The sequence below is a fragment of the Tympanuchus pallidicinctus genome, unplaced genomic scaffold (assembly GCF_026119805.1).
Source record: "Tympanuchus pallidicinctus isolate F22 unplaced genomic scaffold, pur_lepc_1.0 scaffold6, whole genome shotgun sequence".
NCBI classification, from domain to species: Eukaryota; Metazoa; Chordata; class Aves; order Galliformes; family Phasianidae; genus Tympanuchus; species Tympanuchus pallidicinctus.
Window position 1 is genome coordinate 15,902,405 of NW_026294780.1, and position 27,129 is coordinate 15,929,533.

At 38.3% G+C, this 27,129-nt stretch overlaps 1 protein-coding gene across 6 annotated transcripts in view; it reads left to right on the forward strand.

Moving 5' to 3' along the window:
* Positions 1-27,129, forward strand: part of ARHGEF7 (Rho guanine nucleotide exchange factor 7) — a 105,933-nt gene that overhangs the window by 48,642 nt on the left and 30,162 nt on the right. For 5 of the 6 annotated variants that reach the window (XM_052705887.1, XM_052705888.1, XM_052705892.1 and 2 more), the window contains 4 exons: positions 3,984-4,072; positions 10,716-10,810; positions 11,120-11,215; positions 18,572-18,694. In XM_052705887.1, coding sequence (XP_052561847.1) covers positions 3,984-4,072; positions 10,716-10,810; positions 11,120-11,215; positions 18,572-18,694 — 403 coding nt within the window. Of the gene's footprint in view, positions 1-3,983; positions 4,073-6,267; positions 8,407-10,715; positions 10,811-11,119; positions 11,216-18,571; positions 18,695-27,129 lie in introns of those variants that run through there. The other variant, XM_052705893.1, reaches the window with a different exon arrangement.

Consider the following 27,129-nt stretch of genomic DNA (forward strand, 5'->3'; position numbering starts at 1 on the left):
TTGTAAACAAGACACTATCACATTTAAAAGCTTTTTTAAATTTCAGAATGGAGAGGAAAAATAAACTTGCTTGAAATTTGGTACTTAAGATCAAACATGCGAGTAAAAGAATACCTGAAGTAGTAGGGTTTTCTTTATCCATGTGTATGCCTACACTGTAAGGAAGAGATGGTCTGTTTTTTCTCTTCATGTGTTCTATGCATGCTTTCAGTTTCCACTTCTTAAACTCTCACATCTTGTCCTTTTTAGTGTTCTCTGATTGCTAGTCAGAAATATTTTAGAATGTGAGGGCTTACTTTCATACTGCTGTAATGTTGCACGTGACAGGGTGAAAGATTCATACTATCAAAGTTTATTAGATATTTGATGCTATGGCTTTAGTGAGCTTTTTCCTTGCACAGAGCCAGGAGAGAATGTGAAGGCTTAGGTGGAACCTTGTGTCTTATATTGCTGGTCCTGTCTTGCACAGGAGAAAGATTAGGAGATTTAGAGAGCTGTGGTTTACCTTTCGATGAAAGAAATAGTATTTAGCCAGAACACGAAGCACTTCTCTTAGCAACTGGCATTAGCCAATCAGTTGTATAGAAGAATTCACATGGTAGCTTTCTGGGTTTTATCACCGTAACCCATTTAATGGCATGATTATGTAAACAGGAATATAGCTTTGAAAAATGACATTTGGTGTCACAAACATTTTTCTAATTCTTCAAAGAAATTAATGTTATTACTGTCAAGCCTCTATTCAGTTATGCTCTCTTGACAGTTAATGTTGGTTGCAGGCCCAGTACAAATTACTGTTAATAGTTCTTCTGCCGTGGGAAAAGTCAGTATGGAAAAGCAAAGTGCATCTGGTGGTCCCATCCTGCGCTGCATGAGGAATGGACAAATACACTTGCAGCTTAGTGAAAGAAAACGAGAATGCTGGTTTTCCTCTTCCCACCCATGCATACTTGGAGGGATATTTTCTTCTTCTTTCAAGTGATATTCTACTAGCAAAAATTGATTAGAGTAATACTTGAGTGGGCGCTTGTTTGGTTTGAATTTGGTCCTGTGCTGTCCGTACTGCATTTTCAGCGTTGATGTAACAGGTTTATGTAGGGACTAAAAGGCTAAAAGACAAGTAGGCAGAAGGAAAGAACATTTTGTATGGCGAAGCCTGATTAGGACACACTTGAAAAATTACAGCTTTCAGTGCTTTGAGAAGCAGCACTTAGGTGTTGGAATGGGTAAGATGCTAGGGTTTAACTAACGTTACTGAAACCTATGGATTTTGTGGCTTAAGGCCTTTATATGATCCCAGTATGTTGGATGTGGGTCACACCTGCTTGAAATGTTTATCAGGTTATGCTGCACGTTTGTGAAAGTACTCTGATGCTCTATCATAAAGAGTAACAGACAGTTATTTTTGTTTATGCTGAGAAAGTGATATCTTACGTGCAAGATCAGGATTTTCTTCTCTGTAACACACTATGTAATAGAGCTAATTGCAGCAAGACTTTTATTCCTCCTTATGAAGCAAGGCAGTGCTTAAAGGCAGGATACCAGACACGATAGATGGACTGATTTACTGTGCCTAATTCTTTTTCTGCAATAGAAGCAGCCTTTGTGTTCTACAAGCTGAACGTTGATTATGGCTGTTCAGGCAAAAGGATTCTAATGCATGATTCTTTTTCTGCGTCTTCTCTTTAAACCTGAATTTAATCTTCTGTGTGGATAACTGAGTCAGCTGAGCAGCTGGTAACATAAATTACTGTTTATTTCAGCAAAATTTTCCAATCTTCAGCAGCTTAGTAGAGGAATAATGTTAGAGAAGAGATATATTTTTACATCTTTTAAGATGACGAAGTAACCAGTATTCTATGACCAGTCAATTTGCTCCAGAATAGCAAGGGTCAGGCATCTGTATTGTGACATAGTTCAGTAACAAGTACTTACTTTCTGCTCGAGTATATCAATTTCATCAGTTCTTACTTTCATGTTCTTTGGCAAGTGGAAAACCTTCAGGTTTTTAGTGAGTCTGAAAGTCACTATAAATTGCAGAATCAGATGGGAGCTCCCACAGAGAATGAAAATAAATCACCTATGTGTTGGTCATTCAGTGCAATGAAGCAAGTTGCAATTGTCCCATAAATGAGCAGCATTCTACATAAATATGTAAATAAGTAGCTGGGTATAGAGTGTTAACTTAGATGTTTCTTTTGCATAGACTGTGTGATCACAAATCCGCTTGGGTTTTTGGGTGGCAGTAGCCGTCATTTGGAATTACTTGATTGCATAGCAGAGCACCTCGTGAGAGCATCAGTATTTCCAGCTGCATTGCTGGGAGCTAATGGGATTTTGTGCTCTGTCAGCTTACAGCTGACTTGAGGTGGGGGTTCTTCACCAAGAGAGTTCTCATATCATCTCAGGATATGGTATGGAGAAATGTTTTTGCCCATGTTTGGTAGCTCTAAGACCGTACTGTATTTTTAGAATAGCTTCTCTGAGAAGAATTCCAATGCAATTCAGAGAAAACCCTCTTCAAGATGCCACGAGTGCCCCTGGGGACCAATCAGCCTGCTGGCTAACCCCTCTGACTAGCCAGCATAGTCAGGAGGCAGGAGGGCAGCCTGCAGGCTCTGTGTCTGAGGGGCCTGCTGGGCAGGCTGTGAGAGCACTGAGTCACTGCACCCTGGGCAGAGGCCCACGGAGGCTGGTGCCTTATGGATCATTCTGCTGATGGTGTTGCCTCCCTGGCCAGCCTTTCTGGCATGGGATTTCCCCATAGCTGTCCTATAATGAAGATGACTGGGTTTTTCTTGTAAAGGCAGTTGTGGATCTGAGACTTGCATAATTTATTCTTAATGGCCATGTGGAATCATGCTAACTACAGTTAAATTATGTATGCTTATTAAAATGTTTTTGGAATAGAAACTTGCTTTTAAAATCAATGTAAAATTTTGTGTAGGTGTGCTCTGATGATGCTTTTTTTGTACTGTTTAGATTAATGTGACTTGAAGTGCTTATCTGAAGTTTGCATGTTTAGGCAAGTGTGCTTATTTGAAACAAACCAAAACACCACGGAGTCCTGACAAACACCACAGAGCATCCACACTTGCTGGTGTGTTAAGTCAAATGTAAGAAATCAAAATGTGGTGCTATAGATTTTTAACTTGTGTTTTCCAGCGTGCAGCATGATCCTTGCGGGAGTCAGGGGAATAGTTAAAGTCTCCTCACCAAGAGGAGACTTTAGTGTCATGTCTTTCCATTTTGGGAACCAGCACACAGCTTTCAGGACAACAGCTCTGATCATGAAGACACAGGCTTTCCTTCCAGAAGAGCATGTGTAGCTGAGGGTTGATTTCCTATGGGATTATTATATAAAGGCATGCATTTACTGCTATAGTAGATTCTGTTCTCAAGTACGTAAGCATGGGTGTTGTTTTTTTTTTTTTTTTTTTTTTTTTTATTTTTAATATTTCATTGACAAAGCTCATCTTGTTTCTTTCTTTAAATGGTTTTCTGAGATAGGCACGTGGTAAATCACTTTATTGTACTCTATGGTGATTCTGTTTGCAGTGTCTTGCCTCTGATATGTTTGACCTTTATTTGCTCAAGTACTTTTACGAGTTCGTTAAATTGATACCAAAATTTGTTTGAAAGTGCCAGTAGTGTGTAAAACACTTGTATTTTTAATTGCAGTCTGTGATGTTTTGCCTTTAAATAAGTATATTTGGAAAAAGCTGATTTTTATTAACTGACTATCTAGTTCCAGGAGAAAGAATGGAGAAGTTTTGTTTGCCTTCATTGAGATTAGTGTTACATTTATTATGATCATATGAACAATTTTGATTCCTTGCCAGTAATCCCTAGCATAATAAATATGAACGTTTCTTAATGAAGCATTATTTTTTCCATCTTACTGTTTTAAAGTGGTTTGTTTGACCTCTAGTGTTAAGCTATGAAATTGCACCCCATTGACACAAAAATACCTTTTATTTCAGAAAAGCCGGTCTCCCCCAAATCAGGTACATTGAAGAGTCCACCTAAAGGCTTTGATACATCTGCAATCAACAAAAGCTATTACAATGTGGTGAGTGAACCTTTTTTCTCCTTGTGAGCTTTTTATATACAGTAGAACCTCATTTAATTAAATGCTCTTGTCACTACAATGAAATTAAGCCTTGTCAGAACCCTAGTGTTGAAACCGGATAGGAATTTTAGTGAGTTCTCACACAAACAAGATCATTTCAGTTTAATGAAATATCATGCATATGGATTCTAAGCGTGATTCAAAATTATAGTCTAAAATAAGTGAATAATATGCATTACTGTAATGTATTCTGCTCATTTTACTTGCTTGGCTAGTTGTTAATTTCATTTCTCTCACCTTAATATGCAGTCGCTCTTCACCAGCCACTATAAATTAATGGAATTCTGATGTATGAAAATAATTGAGAATATTTTGTTCTTTTGTTGAACAAGGCATTGAACAACTGGAATGATTTACCTTCTTTGTATTCATGCTTATAAATCCACTTGCTTATTAACTTCCAGAACCTCTCCCTTGTAACTGACGAATTGATTTCATGGCAGAATTTGCATAGCCAGAAAATATGGATCGCCTTTAATACGCACCCAGGGGTTCTACGGTCTCGTATTCGTACCTTTTTAATAGATAAGAAATGTGAAATTTAATCTTTAAACCTGATGTAACCATTTTGCGAAACCTTTGTTTACTAACAGGAGGTACTTGGGGAAGCAAAAACAGTGTGATGCTTTTTGTTAACCACTGCTCCCTGCTGGTGTAAGAAGAAAGCACAAGCATTCTTTCCTTTTTCTTTGAACCACTGCCTTTGGTTTTCTTTTCTCTTCATCTTATTTGTCAGGGTTAGAAGGACCATCAACATCGTTTCATGCTTTCATCTTTTGTGATTGTGGCATGGATAACGTGAGCCACCTGGGGAGCAGAGCAGCCTTGTGCATAGGCCTCTATTTGAAAATATGGAAGCACCCCCCTGCTCCTCCCCACTCACTTGCACGATGTATCTGTCAACAGCCATATTTCTTTGGTAAATGATGGGCTCTGATGCTTTGGCTTGTGTTCCACACCTGCTAGCCTTGATGAAAATGATTGACGAAGGCACATATCTTCAAATACCAGAAGTAATGCTCTCACTCTACTACATGCAGCAACAAAATACTAGATTGCTTCCCTTTTTACTTTTTCCCTGTGTATCTTCATTAGCCCATTTTACTGTCTTTTTTTTTTTTTTTTTTTGAAGTTGCTGTAGTGTGATGGTTGTTTCTCTTTAATTGCTGTTTTGATGTTAAAACCTATTGGTTTTTTCCCTACAAGTAACTGGAATGAATGCACAAATACAGCAAAGATAAGGTTTAATTGTTTCAGTGGGTGGAAGAGTGCTCTTAGTTCAATTGAATATATATCCATTATGACATTTTAGTCAAAGTAAATTGACGTTTTACTTTTTTTTTTTTTTTTTAAGCCTAAATTGGGCTGCTAAATCTTAGGGTTTCTCTGATAGGTCCACATATTACATAAAGTCATAATAAATATGCGTAATGTAATAAAAAGTCATTTGTTAAATTAGGATTTAGTTAAAGCTCCAGTTCGACTGTGTACAAAACAAGTTAAATTTTATGCTTGCCTACTTTACTTAATAACTTAGGCCAGTTTCAGGGCTAACAGTTTACTTCATTGAAAATAAAAGAAAGTAAATGTTTGAAAGTAAATGGCTAAAACCATAGTTAAGGAGGCTAAGTTACAAAAGGCCATGCAGTTTTGAAGCAATGTCTTTGTTTTCTTTTTATAATTGTTTCCTGAATAACATATTGCCATTATCACAGAAATTTGAGTTACTATCCACGTTAGGAATCACAGAATCGCAAGGTTGGAAACGACCTGCAAGATCATCTGGTCCAACCACCTCCCATTCCTATCAGTACCACAAGCACTAAACCACATCTCGTAGCTCCTCATCCAGGCACCTCTTGAACAGGGACGGCGACTCCACCACCTCCCTGGGCAGCCATTCCAGTGCCTGACCACCCTTGGAGAGAAAAAGTTTCTCCTAATGTCCAACCTAAACCTCCTCTGGTACAACTTTTGGCCATAGCAGTTAGGAAGCAGCTAGCCATAGCTGCGTTCTACAGTTGTCTGTCATTTTCTGTTGTAAATGATAAATAGTGACATAGGTGACATCACACACTCAAAACCAGGTTATTTTTCACCTTGATCAGGTGCATTGATCTGATGAGATAAGTTTCCTTCTGTTTTGACTGCTAGCTATTTATTAACTAATGAGGATCTGTCGTGTCCTGAGGGGGAAAACTGACTTATCCATAGTAATATAGATGGTAAATTAAAGCATTGGCCCTAGAATATTGTTATGAAGTCTGTCAGCAGTGAATTAGATAATTGTTTTGTTTTCACTTTTTTCTGCACTGTAACAAATACCTCCAATTGTTAATTTCATCACCTTATTATTTTTGTTTAAAAAATGAGAGGCTGTGCTATAGCATGCACTTTGTTTCCAAGAGGTAAGACTTTATTGCTGTTCTTAAAATTTAAATTGGGGTAGATGGCATCTACATTTTCTTGAAACATTCTAAGTGCTTACTACGGCAATATAACCCAAATAATTATTTTAAGTCATTAGTATGTAGTGATATTTAAAGGTAGATTAACATTCAAACAGTTTAAACTGTGAATTGATTTTTTTTTTCTTTTTTTGCTGTGTGAGCTGCAACTCCTGCTTTATGTAACTGGTCATTGTTACAGATGTGGTTCTTCCCTATGATAAGCATTTCATCATCAATCCACATGAAACCCGTACTAAAGGTCAAAAACGAGTAGCTCCTAATGAACTGTAGATGAAAGAGCATAGCCTGAGTTAGAGTAAGCATTTAAAAACTGTGTTGCTGTCACTTGACAGCCAAGCATGTTCTGGGACTGGTGTGCTGGAATTCCTTGCTTCTGTTGAGTTGTGACTGTATTCCTTCATACATACTAAGACCCTGTAAACCTCATGATTATTTGTTGCTATCTTTCCTAGGGAAGGATTTATGCTGCAGGTAGCACCTGTGAGTGTGTTGGTCAGCCTGAGGAAAAGAATCAAAGGACAGTTCAGAGGAAACTCAGGAAGTGGTAGGAGAGGCTTTGCTAATCTCCCCTTCTGGGAAAACAACTGTATAGGCTCAGGAAAGTGCTTAAAATGAAGATGAGACTGCTTTCTTCTGTTCTTCATCTCCGTGTAAACATGTTCATGGATTTGCAGAACTCCACTCGAAGTTCGTAACACAGATGGTGATGGTCTCTGTGCTTTATTAGTGGTGCCTCGCAGTTGGGGTTGCTTGAAAGTATGGGATGTGTTTGGTTTATTGTTACACTTTGCCTAGATGGAGACTGTGGGTTACTGGAGTGACTGTGCTGCAGCATCTTCTCCATTAAATGCTACAAGTCTGAACAGGATATAATATGAACCAGACTTGTTGGAAGTGTTTCTAACTTGACCATGTAGAAGTAATTCAGTAGCCTGCCGCTGAAGAAGCGATCGTATTATTGCATGTTATTCCCTGAGGACAGAATGGGTTATGTTTTATTTTTTCTTGTTGATTCCTTGAGAATTTAAAACTTGGCGTCCCACATAAAAATTATCTTGGCTTAGAAGATAATTGTGTGGAGTCTAAGCAGCTTTTCTAAAAGCTGGTAAAGAAATGGACAGCATTCTCTATGGTATGAGTATTTTGATAAGTGATTGGAAAACAACTGTGCCTTCTGAGGCCCTGCTTTTCAAGTTGGAGCAAGTATTTGTATTTATCAAAGTTCATGAATGTTTGAGAGGGCACTGGATATAATGGGATACTTTTATGGTGCTTTACAGTGCTCCTCTTGAGACCTCTTTTAGGGAATATAGTCTGAGTTGCATGATCCGGGAACATTAGACATTGACTGCTTTTGCTGAACACGTGATACTCCACTTGAATGCTTTACTGCTTGCATAAAATGAGAATGTGCTGCAGGATCATGCCCAAGTGTCGCTATGAAATCTGCCTTTTTTCCCTCTGTTGGAAGGTGATCAGCTTTGTGCAGGTCATTCAAATCCATTTTTGGGTGGTAGCTTTCCCCTTAGGGAAATGACTGGGGTTTTGTGTGACAGAATTGTTAACCAAGCTTGAATTTTCCATGCCTTGTGATTGAGAGAGCTTGTGCTCTGTGAGCTCAGTTTTCTGTGCCTGCCATTCATCAGTGTTACGGATTGTAAAAGCTGCCACTTCAATGCTGCTCTTTTGGTACCCAGACTTATCTGTGCAAATGTTGTGGTGGAGCTGTGGAAACAAGGTCTTCGAGGTCTCATGGGGTCTTGCAGCAGCCAGAACACACGGAAAACAGGAAAGGGAAGAAAGGTGATTATCAGAGTTTACGGGCAAGATGTGGATATGAGGAATATAAGGGTGCTCTGGTGCCAGAATACAGAATTGCAATACGGGGCACTTAATGCTTCAAAGCATAGCCAAGGATTTTATCCCTGTTGCTTCGTCATGAGGTTGGTAAGTCAAGCTGGAAGGATGCAGAAGTTCACAAAACGGATGTTTTAGAGTGATATCAGCAAGATGTTCTCTTTAAAAACATATTCAATTAAAAGTATGTTGTATGGAAAAAAGGGAAATAGGCTGAATGTACTTTGAGAGGTGTTTAAAGCTGTGTTTATGTTTGAACTATTGTGCAGAATAATGTAAAGCAGTGTAAGAATATCTACTGTGCAAAGTATTTAGGTGTTTTTTTTTTTTTTCCAATTAGCTTATCTGGTAGATGCTTTTACTGCTTAAGTTTTCCCATTTTTCCCCCTCATCCTTTACATCTTTTTCCTCCAACTACTTCTACATATTCCAAAGAAAGCCTTCAAATAAAAATCCCAATGAGCACAGGAAAATAATTGAGCTGTTAGAACAACATGAAACTGATTTTATTTCAGCCTTCTCAGAAAGCTGTTTGTAGCAAAGGGTGGAAAATACTCTGAGAAAATGGAGCACAGTCCTTCAGTGTCTCTAGCAAGCTTGTTGGTCTTTTTTTCTTTTCATGTTTTCTGAAAATGTTGTGTTTCATCAGGTTGCTGTGTTTTTGTCCTTGCCTTTGTCTCCTTTTCCCAACTGATGACTTTAGCAGGAAGATTTTTGTTGGAAAGGCTGTATTTGAAAACATTGATCTTGCATTTGGTTTTGAACCATACGGATCACAAGTACTTTTATGCTCTCATGTTAACAGCTGACTTCTTTTGTATCATATTTGTTTTAGAAAGCAGCATTTAATTTATTTTATGATCAATGGAAATGTACTTTTCTCTTGTTTTTCTTGCTTAGACCAGAGAAGAGTAAAATCGTTTTTAGTGGTTTTTTTTTTTTTGAGTAATTTTTGCTCCTATGTTGTATTTCATGCTGTAGATTCCTATTTAATAGCTACAGCTTTCCTTGTGACATTCTTCTGTCATCATGTTTAGCAGAGAATGGAGACATTTTAATCTTCAGCTCAGGATTCAGATTTCCAACAAAAGAATGAACTCAAAAGTGGTCTCTCTCTTTCTCCAAATGAATAGAACCATTCAAGGAATAAGCAGAATCAATGACACCAATGAAAGAAACAGTGAATTCTTCATTGACATACTGAACTATTTAAAGTTATTTCATCAGGTTTGCATTTAGGAATGAATGGCTTTTTTTATTTCCTAAGAAAGAGTATTGACTACAGCACTGAATAATGCACTCAATTACAGTCGTTACTATAAATGCTGAAATGAGATATTGCTGTAGGCCTGGCAAATATGGCATGTAGCAAAAAAGAGATTTGTGGTGTGGCTTATGAGCAATAATTCCCAAAAAGTTTTCGAAACGTACCGTGTCTTATGTTTTTGCATTTAACTGATGAATCTCCTGCTAGATCACTCACTTTTTTGAAGGCAAAAAATAATTTGTCTGCTAGAAGCACTGTAGATTTTGACGTGGTTCTCTTAAAGCAGGCTGCTTAGAGATGACTCATTAAAATGTTCTCTTGTACACAATTGGGAGTATTCCAGTGTTTGATTCATATTCATCCAAAAAGCAAGTGCATACTGTACATTATAATTTTTTTTTTAATTTCCTTGTGGTACTGTATTTTACTGCACTCTTGATGGAAGCTTGAGCACCCTCATTTAAAAAGATCACTGCAGCAATACTAATCATATTGCAAAGTGAAGTCGTCAGTTATTTGATATTTATCAGTCTGGCCTTTTAGCTAGAACAGCACATCTGAATGAGCAAACTCTTTGCTAGTAAGATAAATTGTGCTGTAACTCCGACTGAGAAAACAAGTCGTTTGTTTCTCTTAAAACATCGAATGTGCTTTGCCATTTTCTGATCTGTGACATTTTGAAGTGCACAGGAGGAATAATTACTCCTGGCTCTGGAAGGACACTCTCTCTTCACAGTAAAAGTTAGCATAATGTAATTATTGTTAGCACTCCTGGTGTGTGGCTGAAAGGTAGCTTGTGTGGTTGTGTGTGTTTTTCCTCTTTGAGTTCTGTAAGTATATACTAGTTAATGCTTTTCTGCTGATGCTAAATGTCTGAATATAAGAGCGTTCTTTTAAATTTTCCCAGTGCTAAATAAGTATGTTTTAAGGCTGGTATTAATTTGAATGTTTTTGAAAAATACCCATTAGCCATTGTCATTTATTGTAGGTGCTACAAAATATATTAGAAACAGAAAATGAATATTCTAAGGAGCTACAGACAATGCTTTCGAACTACCTGCGACCATTACAAGCCAGTGAAAAGTATGTGAGTTTGTTCTAGCTTTTAAAATAAGGCTGCAGATGACTTGGGTATTGGGGAGGGCTTATGTTATCAAAACTGCAGTTCTAGTGTTAATGTGCATTTGCTTGTGTGGACTGAGATCCTTGAAGCACGGGGTTCTGTCTCAAGTTCCTCTCATTCTTCTTGCTTGCTGACTTGGACAGGTTGATTCTGGCTCTTGATCAAGGGATCAGTAAGCATTTTTTTTTTTTTAATGTTCTAGGTTTTGTTTAAGAACAAATACTCAATAACTGCAAACATAAACACGTTTTGTTTTACCTTGGCAACAGGTTAAACTCGACAAACACTTCATACTTAATGGGAAATCTGGAAGAAATAAGTTCTTTTCAGCAGATGCTTGTACAGTCTTTAGAAGAATGCACCAAGTAAGTACATTGCACATCAGATGGTGTAGAATTCTAACAAGCAAATATTTTATTATTACTTAACTTGTTGTGTAAATTAACATTTGAGATGAAGTTTTGTACCTCTCACTGTAATGGTAGTTGCTACAGCAAAAAAAAAAAAAAGTAATAGATGTGTAGATAATCATTCTCTCCTGGTACAGGTAAATATTGGCCCTGGGATGCAAATACAGAGGTAGGAATTTTAAAATAGTTAGGAAACAATTTATAAGTTTCCATAATGCAGTTGTGTGCTAGCAAGGAGGTGATAAAAAGTAGTGTGGTTTTTTTTTGTGGAGGAAGGATTTTTTAGGTCTCTTCTTAAGAGTGAAAGAGAATAGAGGTAGCTTATGCTGTGATGGAACAGTGGAGGCAGGGAGGAAAGTGAGTTGGTTGAAGGACTCCATGAAAAGATTTTTGGTCAATACGTTTTTGTCCCAATCAATGGTAGTCATCAGATGTGTTGGGAGATGCATGTAGAATAGAAAGAAAAATCTGAAAAAAAGAAAAAAAATCAGTCTTAATGCCTGTACTGTATTATCTAAGAATCATGAAGCAGAAAGGAAAAGCGGCATGAAGAATGGAAACATCTCTTTTCCTTCTATAGGTTAGATGAGTTGTAGCAGGATGTTTTTCACTATTCCTGCAGTGAAGGTGTAAGAAAGATGAACATCACATTTGTATTTTCCCTACAGGTTTCTGCTGTTGAAACTCTGCAGAAAGTGCAGTTCCTCTTCTTAAACTTGCTTGAGTTCTTTTCCTTGCTTGTGTTCTGATTTTTGCCTGACCATGTGATGAGCTACTGTGACTGCTAATCCAAATTTGCTAGTTTCCTGCCAAATCACTCATTTAAATTGCTACTAAAGGCTGAGACAAGTTTTAGTCTTTGCAGGGGAAGTACTGGAAGCACTTCACTGCGAGTACCAGAGAATGTCTTGGACAGAGGAGAAAATACCTATCTTGGCAGCACTGATTGTACTCCATGTATTTTATTTTGACTTCTTCCTCCTCTGTTCCTCTAAGCTGATCTGTGTTAAGAGGAAGCTTTGACAAAGTGTAAGTTGTATCTCCTCTAGACATTAATTTCTGTCTGAGCACGTTGCTGACTTCGGATCTCACGTTCTCCTACCATCTGGCTTCTCTCCCTCTCTTTTTTCTCTAGACAGCTTATACTGGGGAGAATGGAAAGGAGCTAATGATTTAGCAGTGGAAGGGAGGCGTTCTCAAAATGATCTTTCTTCCATGCTGCATTTGAGTTAGAAGGGTATTCTTTTTGGCAAGTTCAAGTCAAACACGTAGCTGACCAAGTCTCAAAGCCATGAGGATGACTGTATGTCCACGTGCTTGGATATTTTGTTGTCTTTTCTCTTATCATTTCACTTCCTACTGTTGAATTCTTTTTTACTATTATCTTGCTTTTATAAGTCACAAGTTAAGAAAATGTGCAGACTGTTGTCTTCCAAAACTTTTGATTAAGCAGCTTTTAAGAAAAATATTGCCTTCAAACAAATGTTCATGCTAGCTTCATTTTAACTTGATATGTAAATTAATGCTTTATCTTTAAGCTTAAAGCAGTGTTTTAGAGTTCTTTCTGTGATTTAAATCATGTTAGCACGCTCTTTCATAATGTCCTTTGTTTTTCTTCTGGGTAAGTGAAATATTAACATGTAATAAATTAGGAAACATAATGGATCATAGTAGGTGGGCAGAGGAAGTGATGCTTCAGGATTACTGAAGGGTTACTACAAATGTTTTTGATTATTTTCTTTTTATAAATATGCTGGTCCTGCCAAGTTATATTTTCAGTTCAATTTTCATCATAGCATATCAACTTGAGCATCCAACTTCCTCCTGTTTTGAATCTAATCCATTATAATTTTTGTAATATAGAAGAATGCTTGCCCTGCTGCCCTGGTTTTTGTCATTTTGCCATGTTTTTTTGGCTGGTAAACCTGTTCTCTAAACTCCCAGGCTGCAAATAGATTTATCATTTTCTTTTATTTTTGGCAGGGAGCTTACAGTGCCATCATTCAGTCACTTCAAGTTGCAGCATCCGGTGTGTTGTTCTGTTTATTTTTTTATCTTAAACTTGTCAGAGTGACCAAACACAGATGTTTTGCCACTTGTGGTGTTGCCAGCCAACATAGCTCAACAGATTCTTGCTCTTGTGCTTGCAAGTTTGAATGCTGGTTAAGTTCTGAATTCTGCTTGCATCTATTTGTCATTTTAGTTCTCTTTAATAAATCTTTGAATGTGAAACTTCCTGGTGCTTTCTTTTTGCCCGCACCTTGTTGACTTCTTCTGATCTTCATGTTGTTAAACATAGGTTGCTTTCACGACACTTCATGCTGTAGTTTTTGGATTTTGGTGTGTTTTGGAGGAGAGAGGCATTTGGATACAATCAGATTCTGATCCTGTGTCCCACTTTCCTCCTGCCTTGCCCGATTTTCCAAACCTGAAAGCTCTGCTGGTGCAGTGCTGAAGGTTTGTCCTCTTTGAACTTGTCTGGGTTGGTTTCACTGCAGTACAGCTGCTGTGCTCCTGTGCACTGCTCCATCTGTTGCAGTCTTGGGATTTTTTCTGTCTGGCTGCCTGAATGCTAGGGACTGGGTAGCAGATGCTTTGAGGTTACATCTGCCTTTGCAGTTTCTTTTTATTGGTTAGCAAACAAAAACAGTGTATTAAATGAGTCTAACTAGCATTGAATGAGAATCTTCTGACTGATCACTTCTTTTCAAGTGTGCTTAGTTTTGATGGACGTCAAAGCACAGCAATGGCCAAGGCAGAGAGGTGCTGCTGGAGCCTTCAGCTTACAGAAGAGGATGTATGATGGCAAAACAGAGTAAGAGTGCCCCAGCCTCTTGAAGGAGTGGTCCATTGTTCTAAAGCTATTTTCAGATCTGTGATCCAGTACCGAATCTGAGGAGTGTCTCAATGAACAAATCTCTCTCTATTTAGTTATATCTGGGCTGATCCACGTGATCTCTACTGTTGAAATGCTGCTCTTTAGATGTTTTTGGAGCAAGTGGTTGATCAGATATCTCTTGCTGAAAAAAAACTTGTCCATTCACCTGACAGTACAAGCTGTCAGTCTGTGGCTGCAGTTCTCAGGGCAGGTTGTCTGGTGGTGCCAGTATCAGCCAGAGTGCCTATGTATTATCTTCTCTGTAGCAAACTAAAGGCCAGCTGCTTTTTATGTAGCAACGTACTTATCTTCTTGCACCATCACACCCATAGGGTTTTGACTTCTTTTCCCTCACATCCTCCTCCTTGCTCATCACAGCTATGTTTCTCATCTTGTTCTGGGATGGTCCTGGAATGTTATGGGGATTAAAAACAGGGGTGGAGGGGAGGGAAAAGGTCTAGTTGTGAGCAAGAGAATGCTTCTCTGTAACCCAAGATGAATGGGTATTTTGGAATTGATTCTGAGTGTCTGTCTATCACGTCTGTTAAAAGTTTGTTCTAGTAGCTCCTCTTGCTTTTGGTTACTGTGACTATCAATAAATAAGGCTATCCATCTTAAGTGAACTTGAACACGTTACCTTCAGCTTGTGTGAAGGAAACATGCAACTTCACTGATCTTAGAGAAGTAAGGTAAGCAGGTAATGAAAGGTATGACACTGAAGAGAGCACTGAAAAGTAGATTGATAGATTACAAGTTGAATAGTGTCTCAGTTTGTGAATAATAACAGCTTGGAAGGCTGTGAAAGTTTTCCTTATTTTTAGCAACCCTGTTCACGTCATCTCCCCGGCTTTGCAGTTGTTTCACGTTCCTTTCACAAACTGCATCTTTGAAGTTATTAGCTAACTTCATCATTTAATCATCTTTGTAGACCTTCGCTTACTTTCACTCTTGCAGTTGTAACAAATGAAGTTAGCATTGATGCTCAAAGCCTTTCACAGAGATGGGAACAGAGACAGGAAATTTCTTGTGGAAGGAGATGGAGAGGAATAGAAAATGCTGCCCAGATAATTCACAGAATTGTAAGGATTGAAAGGGAACTCAGGAGATGATCTAGTCCAACCCCCTGCTAAAACAGATTCCCTGAATTCCTTAATGGTTAGTCTCCAGTTTGTGACAGGCTGTGTAATTGTATGTGCAGGGACATAGATGACAGTGTGTGACAGTCTTCTGGTAACCATACAACAAGGTGAGGTTGAGAGTTGTAATCTTATCGTAGCAAAAAAGAAAGCTTACAGAAAGCATGAGATGCTGATTACATTATCTATATTTCTTTAAATTTGCCTTTGTTAACCTGTTATGATTTGTCTGGATTCATCAGTTTACAACAACCTTTACTGTGGTGTTGTAAAAGTCAGTGATGCGAAAACTGAGGTAAACTTCAGAATACACAGGATACAATTCTGTAGTGTTGCTGTTTCTCTGCTGGCTGCCAGTCAAGCTTCAGTCCAGTTATGATCACTGATCATGAGAAGTAATCGTGACTGAGCAACAAAGTCATCTTCTTTCTTACTGCTCTCAAATTATTTTGCTATAATAGGAACCCACTTTAAATCTGGGAATGGAGCTGGTAGCTGTCAGAGACAGCAACAAAAAATAGTAATTACTCAGTAATTTAGATGCTGTTGTACAATGATTATGCTTGTATAGGCCTTGTTAATGTTCTCTAATCCTGTAAATGAAATTAAACATGTCTTTGGTTTTCTTATAACTGAAGCTTTTTTTAATTCTTTAAATATATCTACATGTATATATGTGTGCCTATATTATGTATATTGTTATGCTTACAATTCCTTTTTAGTTGAGGTATTAAATGAGAGAATATTTAGATGCCAATATCAGAATAAATTATAAAACTGTGCTCTTTATTGAATCGGAGCACATAATTACCAGAAGGTTTGTATGATTTGGTGACAGGCATTAAATTATTGTTTTTCAGGCAATTAAAGGAAGTGGGGATAATTTATTAATTACTCTTGTAAAATTAGTAGAACACTCACAAATATTGTATGTAGTTGAGAAGTTGAAAGGAATGAGTGGCCACACCCTTGTGAAGTCTGTAGATTATCTTAATTCAGCAAAGAATGCGTAGCATAAAGTTACAGTGCATGTGCAGCATGTGAGCGAGAATAATATCGATCTTTCTTTCTGCTAAAAGAACAGCAGGCTGAGGAGACACAGATGTCTGCTTATTGTGAGAAGCCATAATTCACTTCCCACCATTCCCCACCCCCTCCCCCAGGCAATACAGAGACAATTTTTACCATTTTTAGCAGTTGTTCATTGGGGCCTCTTACTATTTAATGCTGAGCTATATTCCCTCTGTGTGTCTACAGAGTCTGAGATTCTCACTGCTTCTATTGCTTGAAGAATGTATTGTTAGCTCATGCTTAGATTTATTAGAGGAGACTGACTGCTAGAAGGGAAATCCTGCTAGGATGGCTGTGTGAATAACATCTCTCAGTCTACTGAGGAATGCCCCTGGTTTCCCCTAAGTGCCTGCAGAAGCTGCTGCCCTGTTAATGTCAAAATTAAAATTTTATTTCAAGAGAAATAGTTACAGACAGTAAAATACGGACTCTGGCTTTTGATGTAAGGAGCACCTGACAGTGTGATCAAAATGCAGCCAGCATGGCGTGCTAATGGGGAGTTCAGTCAAGATTTTCTGGATGCCTTCAGGTGAACGGTGTTATTGGATAAGGTTTCCCTTGTCTCACATCTGAACATCTCCACAGTCAATTTTGATTCTTCAGCGACTTGGTTTTCCTTTGCCGTACAGAGGGACTAGACAGCATCTCTCTTCAGATGGGAAACACTATCTGTTGATGTTTAGAAATGTTATAAGCATATTCAGGACACTGAGATTTTTGATTTTGAAATGAAAAACAATATTCTACCTGAGGGAATTATCTCAACTAATGTCAGCATGAGACCACCAAACTGTGCTAATGGCAGTCTGGGTGTTTGCTGAGGACTCATCTAGCTTCAGAGCAATGTGAAATACTGGATTTAAGAGTAGCTAGATGGATAAAACAACATCCATCCTTACTGTGCTTGTTAGTCTGATTCATTCTTTATCTTAACGATGAGTTCTGAGAGTGGTGGTGCGGTAGCAGCAAGAAAGCAAGACTAGACAGACTTCATACTTCCCATTGGTGTATGTTCAACTTGAAGATTTCTTTATATTTTTGAACAGTGTGAGAGTGTTTTTTCCCTATGTAAGAAGTATGCAGCTTAAGGAGATGCTAAAATAGAGCAACTCTCACAGTCTTGTTTTTGCTGTTTATACTGATTCAGAATCAGAGTTCGGGCTTTCTGCAAATTGTTCAGGCTTGAAGCTGTTGTGATTCAGTCATCTTTGTATATGTACACTCTAGATGTTTTCTTGCTGCAATTTGAAATGATAGTTTCTGCTACAAGCTTTTGAAAAACAGGTTGTATACTCATATTCTTTTTTCCTGTCCCCACCACCTCATTACTTACATGGAGAAAATGCATGCGTATCTTTCTGACAAACACTATCAAAACTGATTAGGTTCACCAAAACTGTGAAAGTAACCTTTTTTTCTAAAAGCTGTTTCACTTGCAGACTATTTTTTTTCTTCTGAAGTAATTAATGCTACTGTTACAATGTTATTCAACAAAAAGAATTCTTCTGCGCAAAAAGACTATGGAAAAAATTTACTGCTTAGCAGATGTGGCTCATTCTAGCATGGAAGACAAAGTATGAGTTACAGGAAGTATTTCTATATTGGTGGTAAAGCAGCATTTTTGTCCCTGTGGCAAATGAGCCATAAAGGTGTTTTATGATGCTTAGAAAGCAAGATGAGGGATGATTGTGTGAAAACTACCTGTAGTTGCTCCATAACTGGCTATTTGTTCTATCAGAGCTTAATATGGTACTGTTGTGAGAATTTTAAGCACGTCACATTTGTTGTTGAGGGTAGAGCAAGAATCCTATTGCCTACTTGATCCAGTTTTGCTGAAATGCTGTAATATTCATTTCAAGACATGGTGTATACATGGATAGTGACAATAGATGCATTGTGTAAAAATCAAGCTCCTAAAAAATATGCTGATTAATTCTTGAAAAAGGCCAGCCAAGTGAATGTCTTACAAATACGTCATATTATGCCTACGCTTTGAGGATGTAGCCAAGCCTGGCAGGTACAGGATTGAAGTTGTAAAGAATAAAGAAGATGCTGTTGTTTGCTGGCTGATGTCCAGAGAAACCCGTATGTTCATTTAAAATAATAATAAAGAGGTTAACATCGTATAAACTGGGTGGACTTCACTCACAGGCACATACTGTTTAGCGTGAGTTTAACTTTTCTTTGGTTCATATTAATGTAACTTCTTTGTTACTCCATTTTTAGGTTGCCTGAAGCTCAGCAGAGGGTTGGAGGATGTTTTCTAAATTTGATGTCACAAATGAAAAGCTTATACCTTGCCTACTGTGCCAATCATCCATCAGCAGTAAATGTTCTCACAGAACATAGGTATGTTTACCTTGTGGTCTTCAGAGAGTTATACAGGAAAAGTGTATAGCAGGTACTTGTGTTGTAAAGACTTGTCTTTCATTGACATGCATTTGGTATACTAGAACTTGTTTGGGAAAAAAACCAAAAACAACAACTCATAGCTTGAAGCTGGTTTGTGTCCTCCTGGCCAGCCTGTAACTTTCAGCAGCTTATCAGTTCAGAAAACTTTACCATTTACAAAGCACATACTGAACTCTGGATATGTAAAACGAACTGTACTCATTGTCGTCATCTGCGTTTTAAGGATGTAAAGATTAAAAAAATAATAATAATAAAAAAAAGGTTGTTTGAAGTAGGCATAATTAACATGTTTACTAGTAGGCTTTTAATGCAGTTGGCTAATTGTAACTTATCTTAGTCTGTGCTTTTGTTAGCATGTGGTTAACTTTGTGATAGAATAATAGAATGATAGAATAGCCCAGGCTGGAAAAGACCTTGAAGATCGAGTCCAACCACAAGCTAACCATGCTACCCTAACTCTAACAACCCTCCAATAGATCATGTCCCTGAGTAACACATCCAAATGGTTTTCAAACACATCCAGGGATGGTGACTCCACCACCTCCCTGGGGAGCCAATTTCAGTGCTTAACAACCCTTTCTGTAAAGAAGTTTCTCCTGATATACACCCTAAACTTATCTGGTGCAACTTGAGGCCATTTCCCCTCGTCCTGTCACCAGTGAAAAGAGACCAGCCCCACTCTCACCTTTCAGGTATTGGAAGAGAGCAATGAGGTCTCCCCTCAGCCTCCTTTTCCCCAGACTGAACAGCCCCAGCTCCTTCAGTCTCTCCTCGTAGGCCATATTCTCCAAGCCCTTCAGCAGCCTTGTTGCCTTTCTTTGGACCTGCTCCAGCACCTCAGTGTCCTTTCTGTACTGAGGTGCTCAATGATATGCCCTTGGGTTGCTTTTGAATAACATGAGGAGTGTGAGCTTTTCAGGTTCTTGTAATTTGTATTTCTTGTGTGTAAGATGTAGGATGCTGAGTTAACAATGTAGAAGCTGCACAGCTTTGGAACTGACCTTGAATTTGTATAGAAAATAGCAGAATTACATCTAGGATGGAGTGTTGAGGCCAAATTTGATTTTAAGTCTACTTTCCCAGAATTTCACTGTGTATTCTGATGAGCACATGCTGCAACAGCTGTTAACTTGATGCTGTTTGTTTGCTTGTGATGCAGTATGGAACCGTGACCTTCTCTTGAAGGTCAGACACTATACATTCTGGCATCTTACCTGTTCTTTTTCCTTTTTTTTCCTCTTTTTTGTCTTGATGTGTTGGACCAAAGTAAAAATATTTTAATATTCTTAACTCTGCCTAAGTAGAGAGTAGTGTAATGGTCTTGTTTTCTATGCTACTAAGCTATTCCAAGAACTCACATTTTATTTTAACAGCAGCAATTTGCATCATATTTGTGACACCTGTAATAATACTAATCCAAAAGCTCCCAGCTACCAAAGACTAAGCTGTCATGTATGTTAGTAAAGCTTTTGTTTCACTTTGCTTTGAAAAATAGGGCTGCAAGTTCACATTGCAATCCAGGCTGTTTTTAGGCTGTTTAGTTTTTTTTTCTTTTTTTTTTTTGTTTTCAGATGCAATGAATGAAAATTAAGACAATTTATAAAATAGCAATGAAATTGTAATAGTGTTTTCTTTCAGATGGCTTATTTCCAGCACCATTATCAGTAAATACTAAACATGTTTCAATGATTCAAGCTTGTTATTTTAAAATAATCTTAGGCTTAGAGCTGTTTTTTGTGCCTATATGCTCTTTTCATACATAGATCTGGGCTTTAATCTGTAGGTGGGAGGTGGCAAGTGATTGTGAAGTGAGCACCTGCATTTCAGAGTTTGAGGCGTTTGTCAAGGATTATCTTAATTTTCAGAAACCTGTCTCCTTTGTTTTCCAAAAGTTGTATTTGAGAAACAGTGATAAAAATGTGAGGGAGGTAAGTGAATTGTTTCCCAAATTGGGAAGAGAAGTGTTTAGTCTCCTCTGTGTTGTTGCTTTGGGCATGGGTTGTCCTATGCAAAAAATAGCTCGTGATCTGTAAAGTCAGCTTCGTGTCAAGCCCTGATGCAGTCAGTACTATGGGGTAATTAAGTAAATCAGGTGTGGGAATGAGCTCACAGCAGTTGTGTTGTTTGTAGGAGATAGCTCAAGGGGGAAGAATTTTTGATAAACAGTTGTTTAATGCTACTGTGTACCAATGCATGAGTCAAAAGAAGTGAAACTTTTTTTTTTAATTACCTCTGTTTTATTGTTCTGAGTCTTTCAGTTTTGTTGACTGCCAATGCTATAGGTAGCAAACAGCTCAATGAAAGTTTCTGCTTGAGGCAGTTGCCTTGAAGAAACCAGAAAATGGCTTTAAACTGTTTTGCACTTCTCTCTTCTCCAAATACAAGATACCTTGTAATTACATAATTTTAAATGTGGGGACAAGGAAGCCGGTTTTGCCTGGAATAACCTGATCGAAGGCACAGAGAAAATGAAAGCAGTCAGCACTGTCTCCTCAGTTAGCTAGTTGAAATGACTTTATTATATAGGAACATTCCTCATAAACTTCATTGTAAAAATTACTGTGAGATTTGAGGCTTGTTGTGACTGTAATAGTAATGAAACAGACACATGCATTTAATACTTGATTAATACTAAAATGAGATCTTCCAGGAAACTCATAGGGAGGTTTGGACTTTGAGGAAATGATGATTTGTTTGCTCTTCCTGTGGTATGGCTATGTGTTTTAATATGAATTAAAGTGTGGCAGAGAAATGTTTCAATTCTTGGATTTGAGTGTCATGTTTCTAACAGCTGTGCTTTTCAGTGGCATGTTAGAGTGAGGAAAAGGGAACAGTCTACAGCAGTTTGATGCAGAACATAAATCCTTATTGTCTACTTCAGATTGTTTCTTGCCATGAGCACTGTGTGCTTTATAAAGGGACCGTGTGCCTTAACTGTGAAACACACTGTACGGAAAAACTAGTAGGTAATTTTAAGTCAGATTCTTAAATCACAAGGTTAGTAATTTCTGCAGTTGATTAAATTCATTCAAATTATTAAACTCACAAAACCAAGCCCAAATCTGAGTGGTTGCTCTAGGTGCTATCATTTTGAAGTATTAACTGTGCTGTTTCTTCAGCCAGATAGATCACTAATATCAAAATTCTGTAAGCAGTCATCTGCCTTGATGAAATATGCCACCTATGAAGATCTTATATCACTTTTTGGACTTGGAAGTGTTCTCTTCAAACAGTGTTGTAGTACCTGTTGAGAGGTCTTGACACCTGGTAAAGAGTCTACATATATGTAAATACGTATAGAAACTGATACTAACTTACACAGAATTGTTTTGATCTTGTAGTTAAAAGGTATTTTTGAACAGCAGTTTTATAAACAAATGGTAATAATTTTAAACAATTCTACTTGAGATTTAAAAAGAGGCATTCAGTGAGAAAGTGACTCTTCTTCCCCCATGCTGTTCCATGTGGATGCTGGCCTGATGTTTCCTGTTTCTGTCGTTTGTGCTTCTCTTTCATATCTAAAAGCAAGCATGGGTAGTCTTTTCCTTTGTAGAAAATAAGGTGTTAGTGCATGTATACATGTATGTTTTTATGTGTGTGTATAATACAGAAAGGGATTAATCATTGTACTGCTGTGTATGAGCTTTTTCATCTTCAGACATTCAAAGCCACAAACATCTTTCATTTCCTTAAGTTAATTATTAGTAGTTAAACTACTAAAATGAATACGAAAGAGACTTACATGTGCATGACTACACAGAAGTAGGAATGAAACCTAATGCATCCATACGGGTATTCAAATTCCACAGCTAAATGTTTCTGAAGTTACCTGCCTCTGACAGCAACAATAAAAACAGCAATCTTCTGCTCTGTGATTTCTATTAGGGTTGGAGCATTATGAGCAGATTCTTGTTTCTGGTTCCAGTTACGTTATCCAAGTTCATAATAATTTTTCCAGCCTTTCGTGCAGTCTTGAAATTTTATAGGTACCTTCTGGGGACTTGCTTCTGAGCCATGGCATATTTTTTTCCAGAATTAAGATTCTTTCGGTCTAAAAACTCAAGAATGTTAAAGAATGGAGTAACTTTTTTGAGGCTTGTCACCAGATTTTGTAATTGTGTCTTAAGCCACAGGTTAGAGCTTGAGAGATGGAGCTTGCCAGGCATAAGTATGTGGTAACCCTTGCTGAGATCAGTGTTCTGGCTTCCACCATTGTGTGTGGTTCACATTTCCTTCTCCAGCAGCCATCACAGTAGCTGTGGTGCCACTGTACACAACCTGTATTTTCTTTACTGCTTTCCATATCAGTCATACCTCTCTGGCAGCGTTGTATGAGATATCAGTTTCACTATCTCATAGTTCTTCTTGAAGATCCCAGTTCAAGTGCAGGGTTAGGTGGTCAACTGTAATAATGCTATGTTATTTTTTTGGAGAAAATTGGTCAAAGCTGTACCCCCTTAAGGGTGTTAAATGGTATTATTTGCCACTTGTGCTTCTGATCAGAGAAATAGGCTTGCCTTCTAGTAAGAGAAAGAAACAGGATGAGCAACCTAAGACATGAAAGAATTCCCTGCAAGCCAATAAAAAACCCAAACAAAACGGTTGAATACAAAGTACAGTAATGAATAATTGCAGAGGAGTGAGTAGTCCCAGGAACTTGAGCTGTTACCTACCCCTGGGGAAGATCAGAAACCACAAAGTTCAGTGCAAAGGCAGGGTCCAGCAAAGAAAAAGAGGAGGCAGTAGCTAGCATGGGAATGTATGCAGTCTATATCCAAAATGGCAAAGGATGAAATATTTAAGTATAGAATTACCTGGAAGGTGGATAATGTAATGGGGTGGGGGTACTCTCAAAGCATTACTTGTCCGGTGGTACCTTATAACTCTTCTTAATTAAAGTTGTCTTAATAAACATGGAGAACATGCAGTAAGTAGTAAATATGTAATTACTGGGGAAAGACAGGTTTTTAAAGCTTTTTGACTTTTGTTTAAAGTAAACATGGCATTATTTAAACAATGTGGGTGAAAAATGTTTCTAAAAGAAAAATATTTTGCTCAAGAAGAAGCTTCAAATCAGTAATCTCTGTTGCTTTTATTGTAAAATAAGTTCTGAGCCAGTTTTCAGCTTGAAGAATAGCTGGGAGCTATTTGCAGAACTCCACTTGTTCAAGTATTAGTTTTGTTAGATCTTTCAGGTTTTTTAGATAACGAGTCCCACGTATATTCTGTGTTTGCATCACTGGCTTAGCAGTCTGGAGAAAGCTTCTGAAGCTGAAACATCACAATTACTCCATGTAACTGGAGCATGGAATACAGATCAGCTTGAGTCAGAAAGCTCTTTGTGCCTCCCCCATTTATGTGCATCTCTGAGCTTGCAAGTGTGCAGGCTGATGTCATACGCTGATCAGCAGTCCTTGAGTGAGGAGCTCAGCTGAGAAGTTGGGAACTGAAAGCAGCAGTTGAAGGGTTGCTGAGCTGAGCTGTGCCACAACGCTCTCAAAATGCGGTGCCTGTGTGCAGTGCTCAGACCTCTGAGCAGTGATAGCTCGTGCTCCATCTATTACAAACAGAGACCTACTTCAGAAGCGTAAGTTGTGATTTTAAAGCTACATTTTAGTTCCTGGATGTGCTTTCCTTTCTCTGACTGTGCGCGCATCTGAACTTGTTTTCTTCCTTCCCCCCCCCCCCCGATTTGCAGCTTTCGAGGCAGCTGTGCTAAGAAGGATTTGAATATGTTAATGTGGCTTAAAGATACTTTTCTAAAATTTCTTTTGCTGTGAGCTAAGTTTAGTCTGGAGAGGAGGGAGGACTCTTCTGCTTGAGATTTGAAGCACAGCCTTTTTTATTCTGTAAAGTGATGCAGGCTGTGTATTGAAATCTTGACCACTTCTTTCTGAGAAGTTACTTACGTAGGCAGTTTTGACTCAGTTGATGATTTAACAGTTAAAAAGCTTTTCTTGTTCAGCTAAATTGATTTTTATTTTTTATTCTTTATTAAGGAAGCAAACAACGACAACAAAATAACACAAAACCCACAAGAGTAACATATGGCTTAACTGTGGGCAGGAGCTTGATTTAGTATATACTGACTAGGAAGGTGGTACTTATAAGCATCAGTTGAAACAGTGACATGAAAGAGCCATTGTCTTTGTCAAAGCAGCTGTGCTCTTAAGCTAACAACACGGATATTTTTAAGCTGCTATTAATTAAAGAAACTGTGTCGTATTCAAACACTACTTAAACCCACCCATGTTTTATTGCAAGCAAGTCTTTCCATTATGTTTCAGAGTCACGTTTGTCCTTTTGAATAAATGAGGGACGGTCACTTTGAGCTAAAATCATTTCCTTCTTTGCCAGATACTTTTTGTTCCTGTACCTGTAGAGATAGGAGGCTGGTTTAGGTTGAGCCAGAGAGGTACCAGGGTCTGCACCAGCACACTGCTTGAACAAAGCTTTGCCTCCTGTTATTAAGTGTGTGTGCATGTTCCTTTTAGACTTTGAACAAGTGAGCATGTCGAAACTTGTCAGAGCGACCTATAGAAGTGAATGAAAGAAAACATTGTCCTCTTGGGAAAGTCAGGAGGGAAACTGCGTAATTCAATTTTAATTGCACCTTTTAACACAGCTCTGTGTAAAAGGCTTCCTGGTGATGCAATTGTTAAGCGAGTTTTTCAGGATGCTGTGTACATTTCAAACCTCAGCTCACTTCAACTTGCTCTGTAGGCTCTTGCACTGTGATTAAAAATGAGGCAGTAAACAACAGTGTCCTGTGCTAGAGAGCAGTGGCTAGCATGGCAACCGCTGCAACCTCGCTTAAGGGTAGAATCGCTTACTTAAAGCCAGGGGTTGCAGAGTAGGCAGAGAAGATTTTGTTTATATTTTATTTCGGGTTTCAAAGTAGTCACCTGTCAGGCTTCAGTGAGCTTTTTTTTCCTCCCCCCCATTTTCTGACATATCTGCATTACAGTGCTGAGGTCGGGAAGAAAAGGCACAGTGGCAAACAAAGGGAAGATGAATGTGGGAGAAATGGAGTTGGTAGGCACTGTGTTCCTCCTACTGTAGAGGCATTAGATAATGAAATATTTATTTATTTTAAAAAGCACTGTGTTGTGGGATAGCTCAGCAAATGCCGTTTATATAATGGATTTGTACGCACACAGCAGCATGGAGGTAGCCAAAAATAATTAGGGATGTTCGTGTCTTGGCAATCTAAAGATGAAGGAATGACGGTATATTGAATGAGAGGAATCAATGGTTGGCTTGTACTATGAAATATACTGATATTTTTGAGATGAAAGAAGCTTGTATGGGCATGTACGTCTATCTGAAGTGGGGATGAGTAACAAGGCATGAGGATAGAAATAGTTTGTAAAGTTAGGCAGCGGGGCTGCGTCTGGCTGAAGTAAAGAAAAGGCAAAGAATGAGTTTGTTTATTTTCTGTTAGTTCTTGTGGCACCTATCACCGACGAGAAAACAATAATAGATAAGGGGATATGGGGTGCTTACAGGGAGAATTAATTAAAAACAAGATAGATCAACCCAGTGGTATACCTGAGATCAATACTATATACGGAATGAATCGAAATGTAAAGCATTGTATCTTGTGACAGAAGGGCTTTCACAGGTGAGCTTTGGTAAAGCTTTGTGTAGAAGCTAGCTGTGGTGCCCTGATCTGTCATCGTCCCTTCCCCCTATGTCACCTTGCACATTCACTTGTCAGAGGCAGAGGATGTGAGACCACATCACAGCCAGTTAGTGTAATAATGTTCCAGGGAATCGGCCATAAATGCTGGGTTGAACAAGTAGCTGGCAACCCTGTAAACCAACGTAAGTGTGAGTCAAAGTCCATAAGTCACCTTGAGAGTGCCACCTGATGAATAAGTTGATAACACTTTTTTTTACACTGAGTGAGGACTGTGATTTAAAAAACAAAACAAAACAAAAAAAACCCAACAAAACAAAAAACAAACAAAGAAACAAAAGCTTAGACCAAAGTAGATCTTAAGTATCAAGATACTCTCTTGGGCAGCTTCTTATATCTAAATTTAAGTCAGAGAAGTACTCAGTTTTATTGCAGGAAGCTTTTCAGTGAGTTTTGGCTAAAAACTTGGTCATGTCCCAGGCTGACCTGGAGTCACACAAGTGTTCTGCTTGTAAGTGATGGAGAAAGGAGGCCTACCTTGTGGGTGCTCTGCTGATCCCTTCCCTATACAACTTGACAGTACAAAAAAGGTGTTGGGAAACTTCCTGATCTGCTTTGTTAACTTCAAGTTCAGAAGTGCAGAAACACACCTGGTATGCACTGAGAAGTGCCAGGGCTTGGTGTCCTCTGAAGGAGGTTATGTGAGGTTGTGCCCTACCAGGCGGCAATA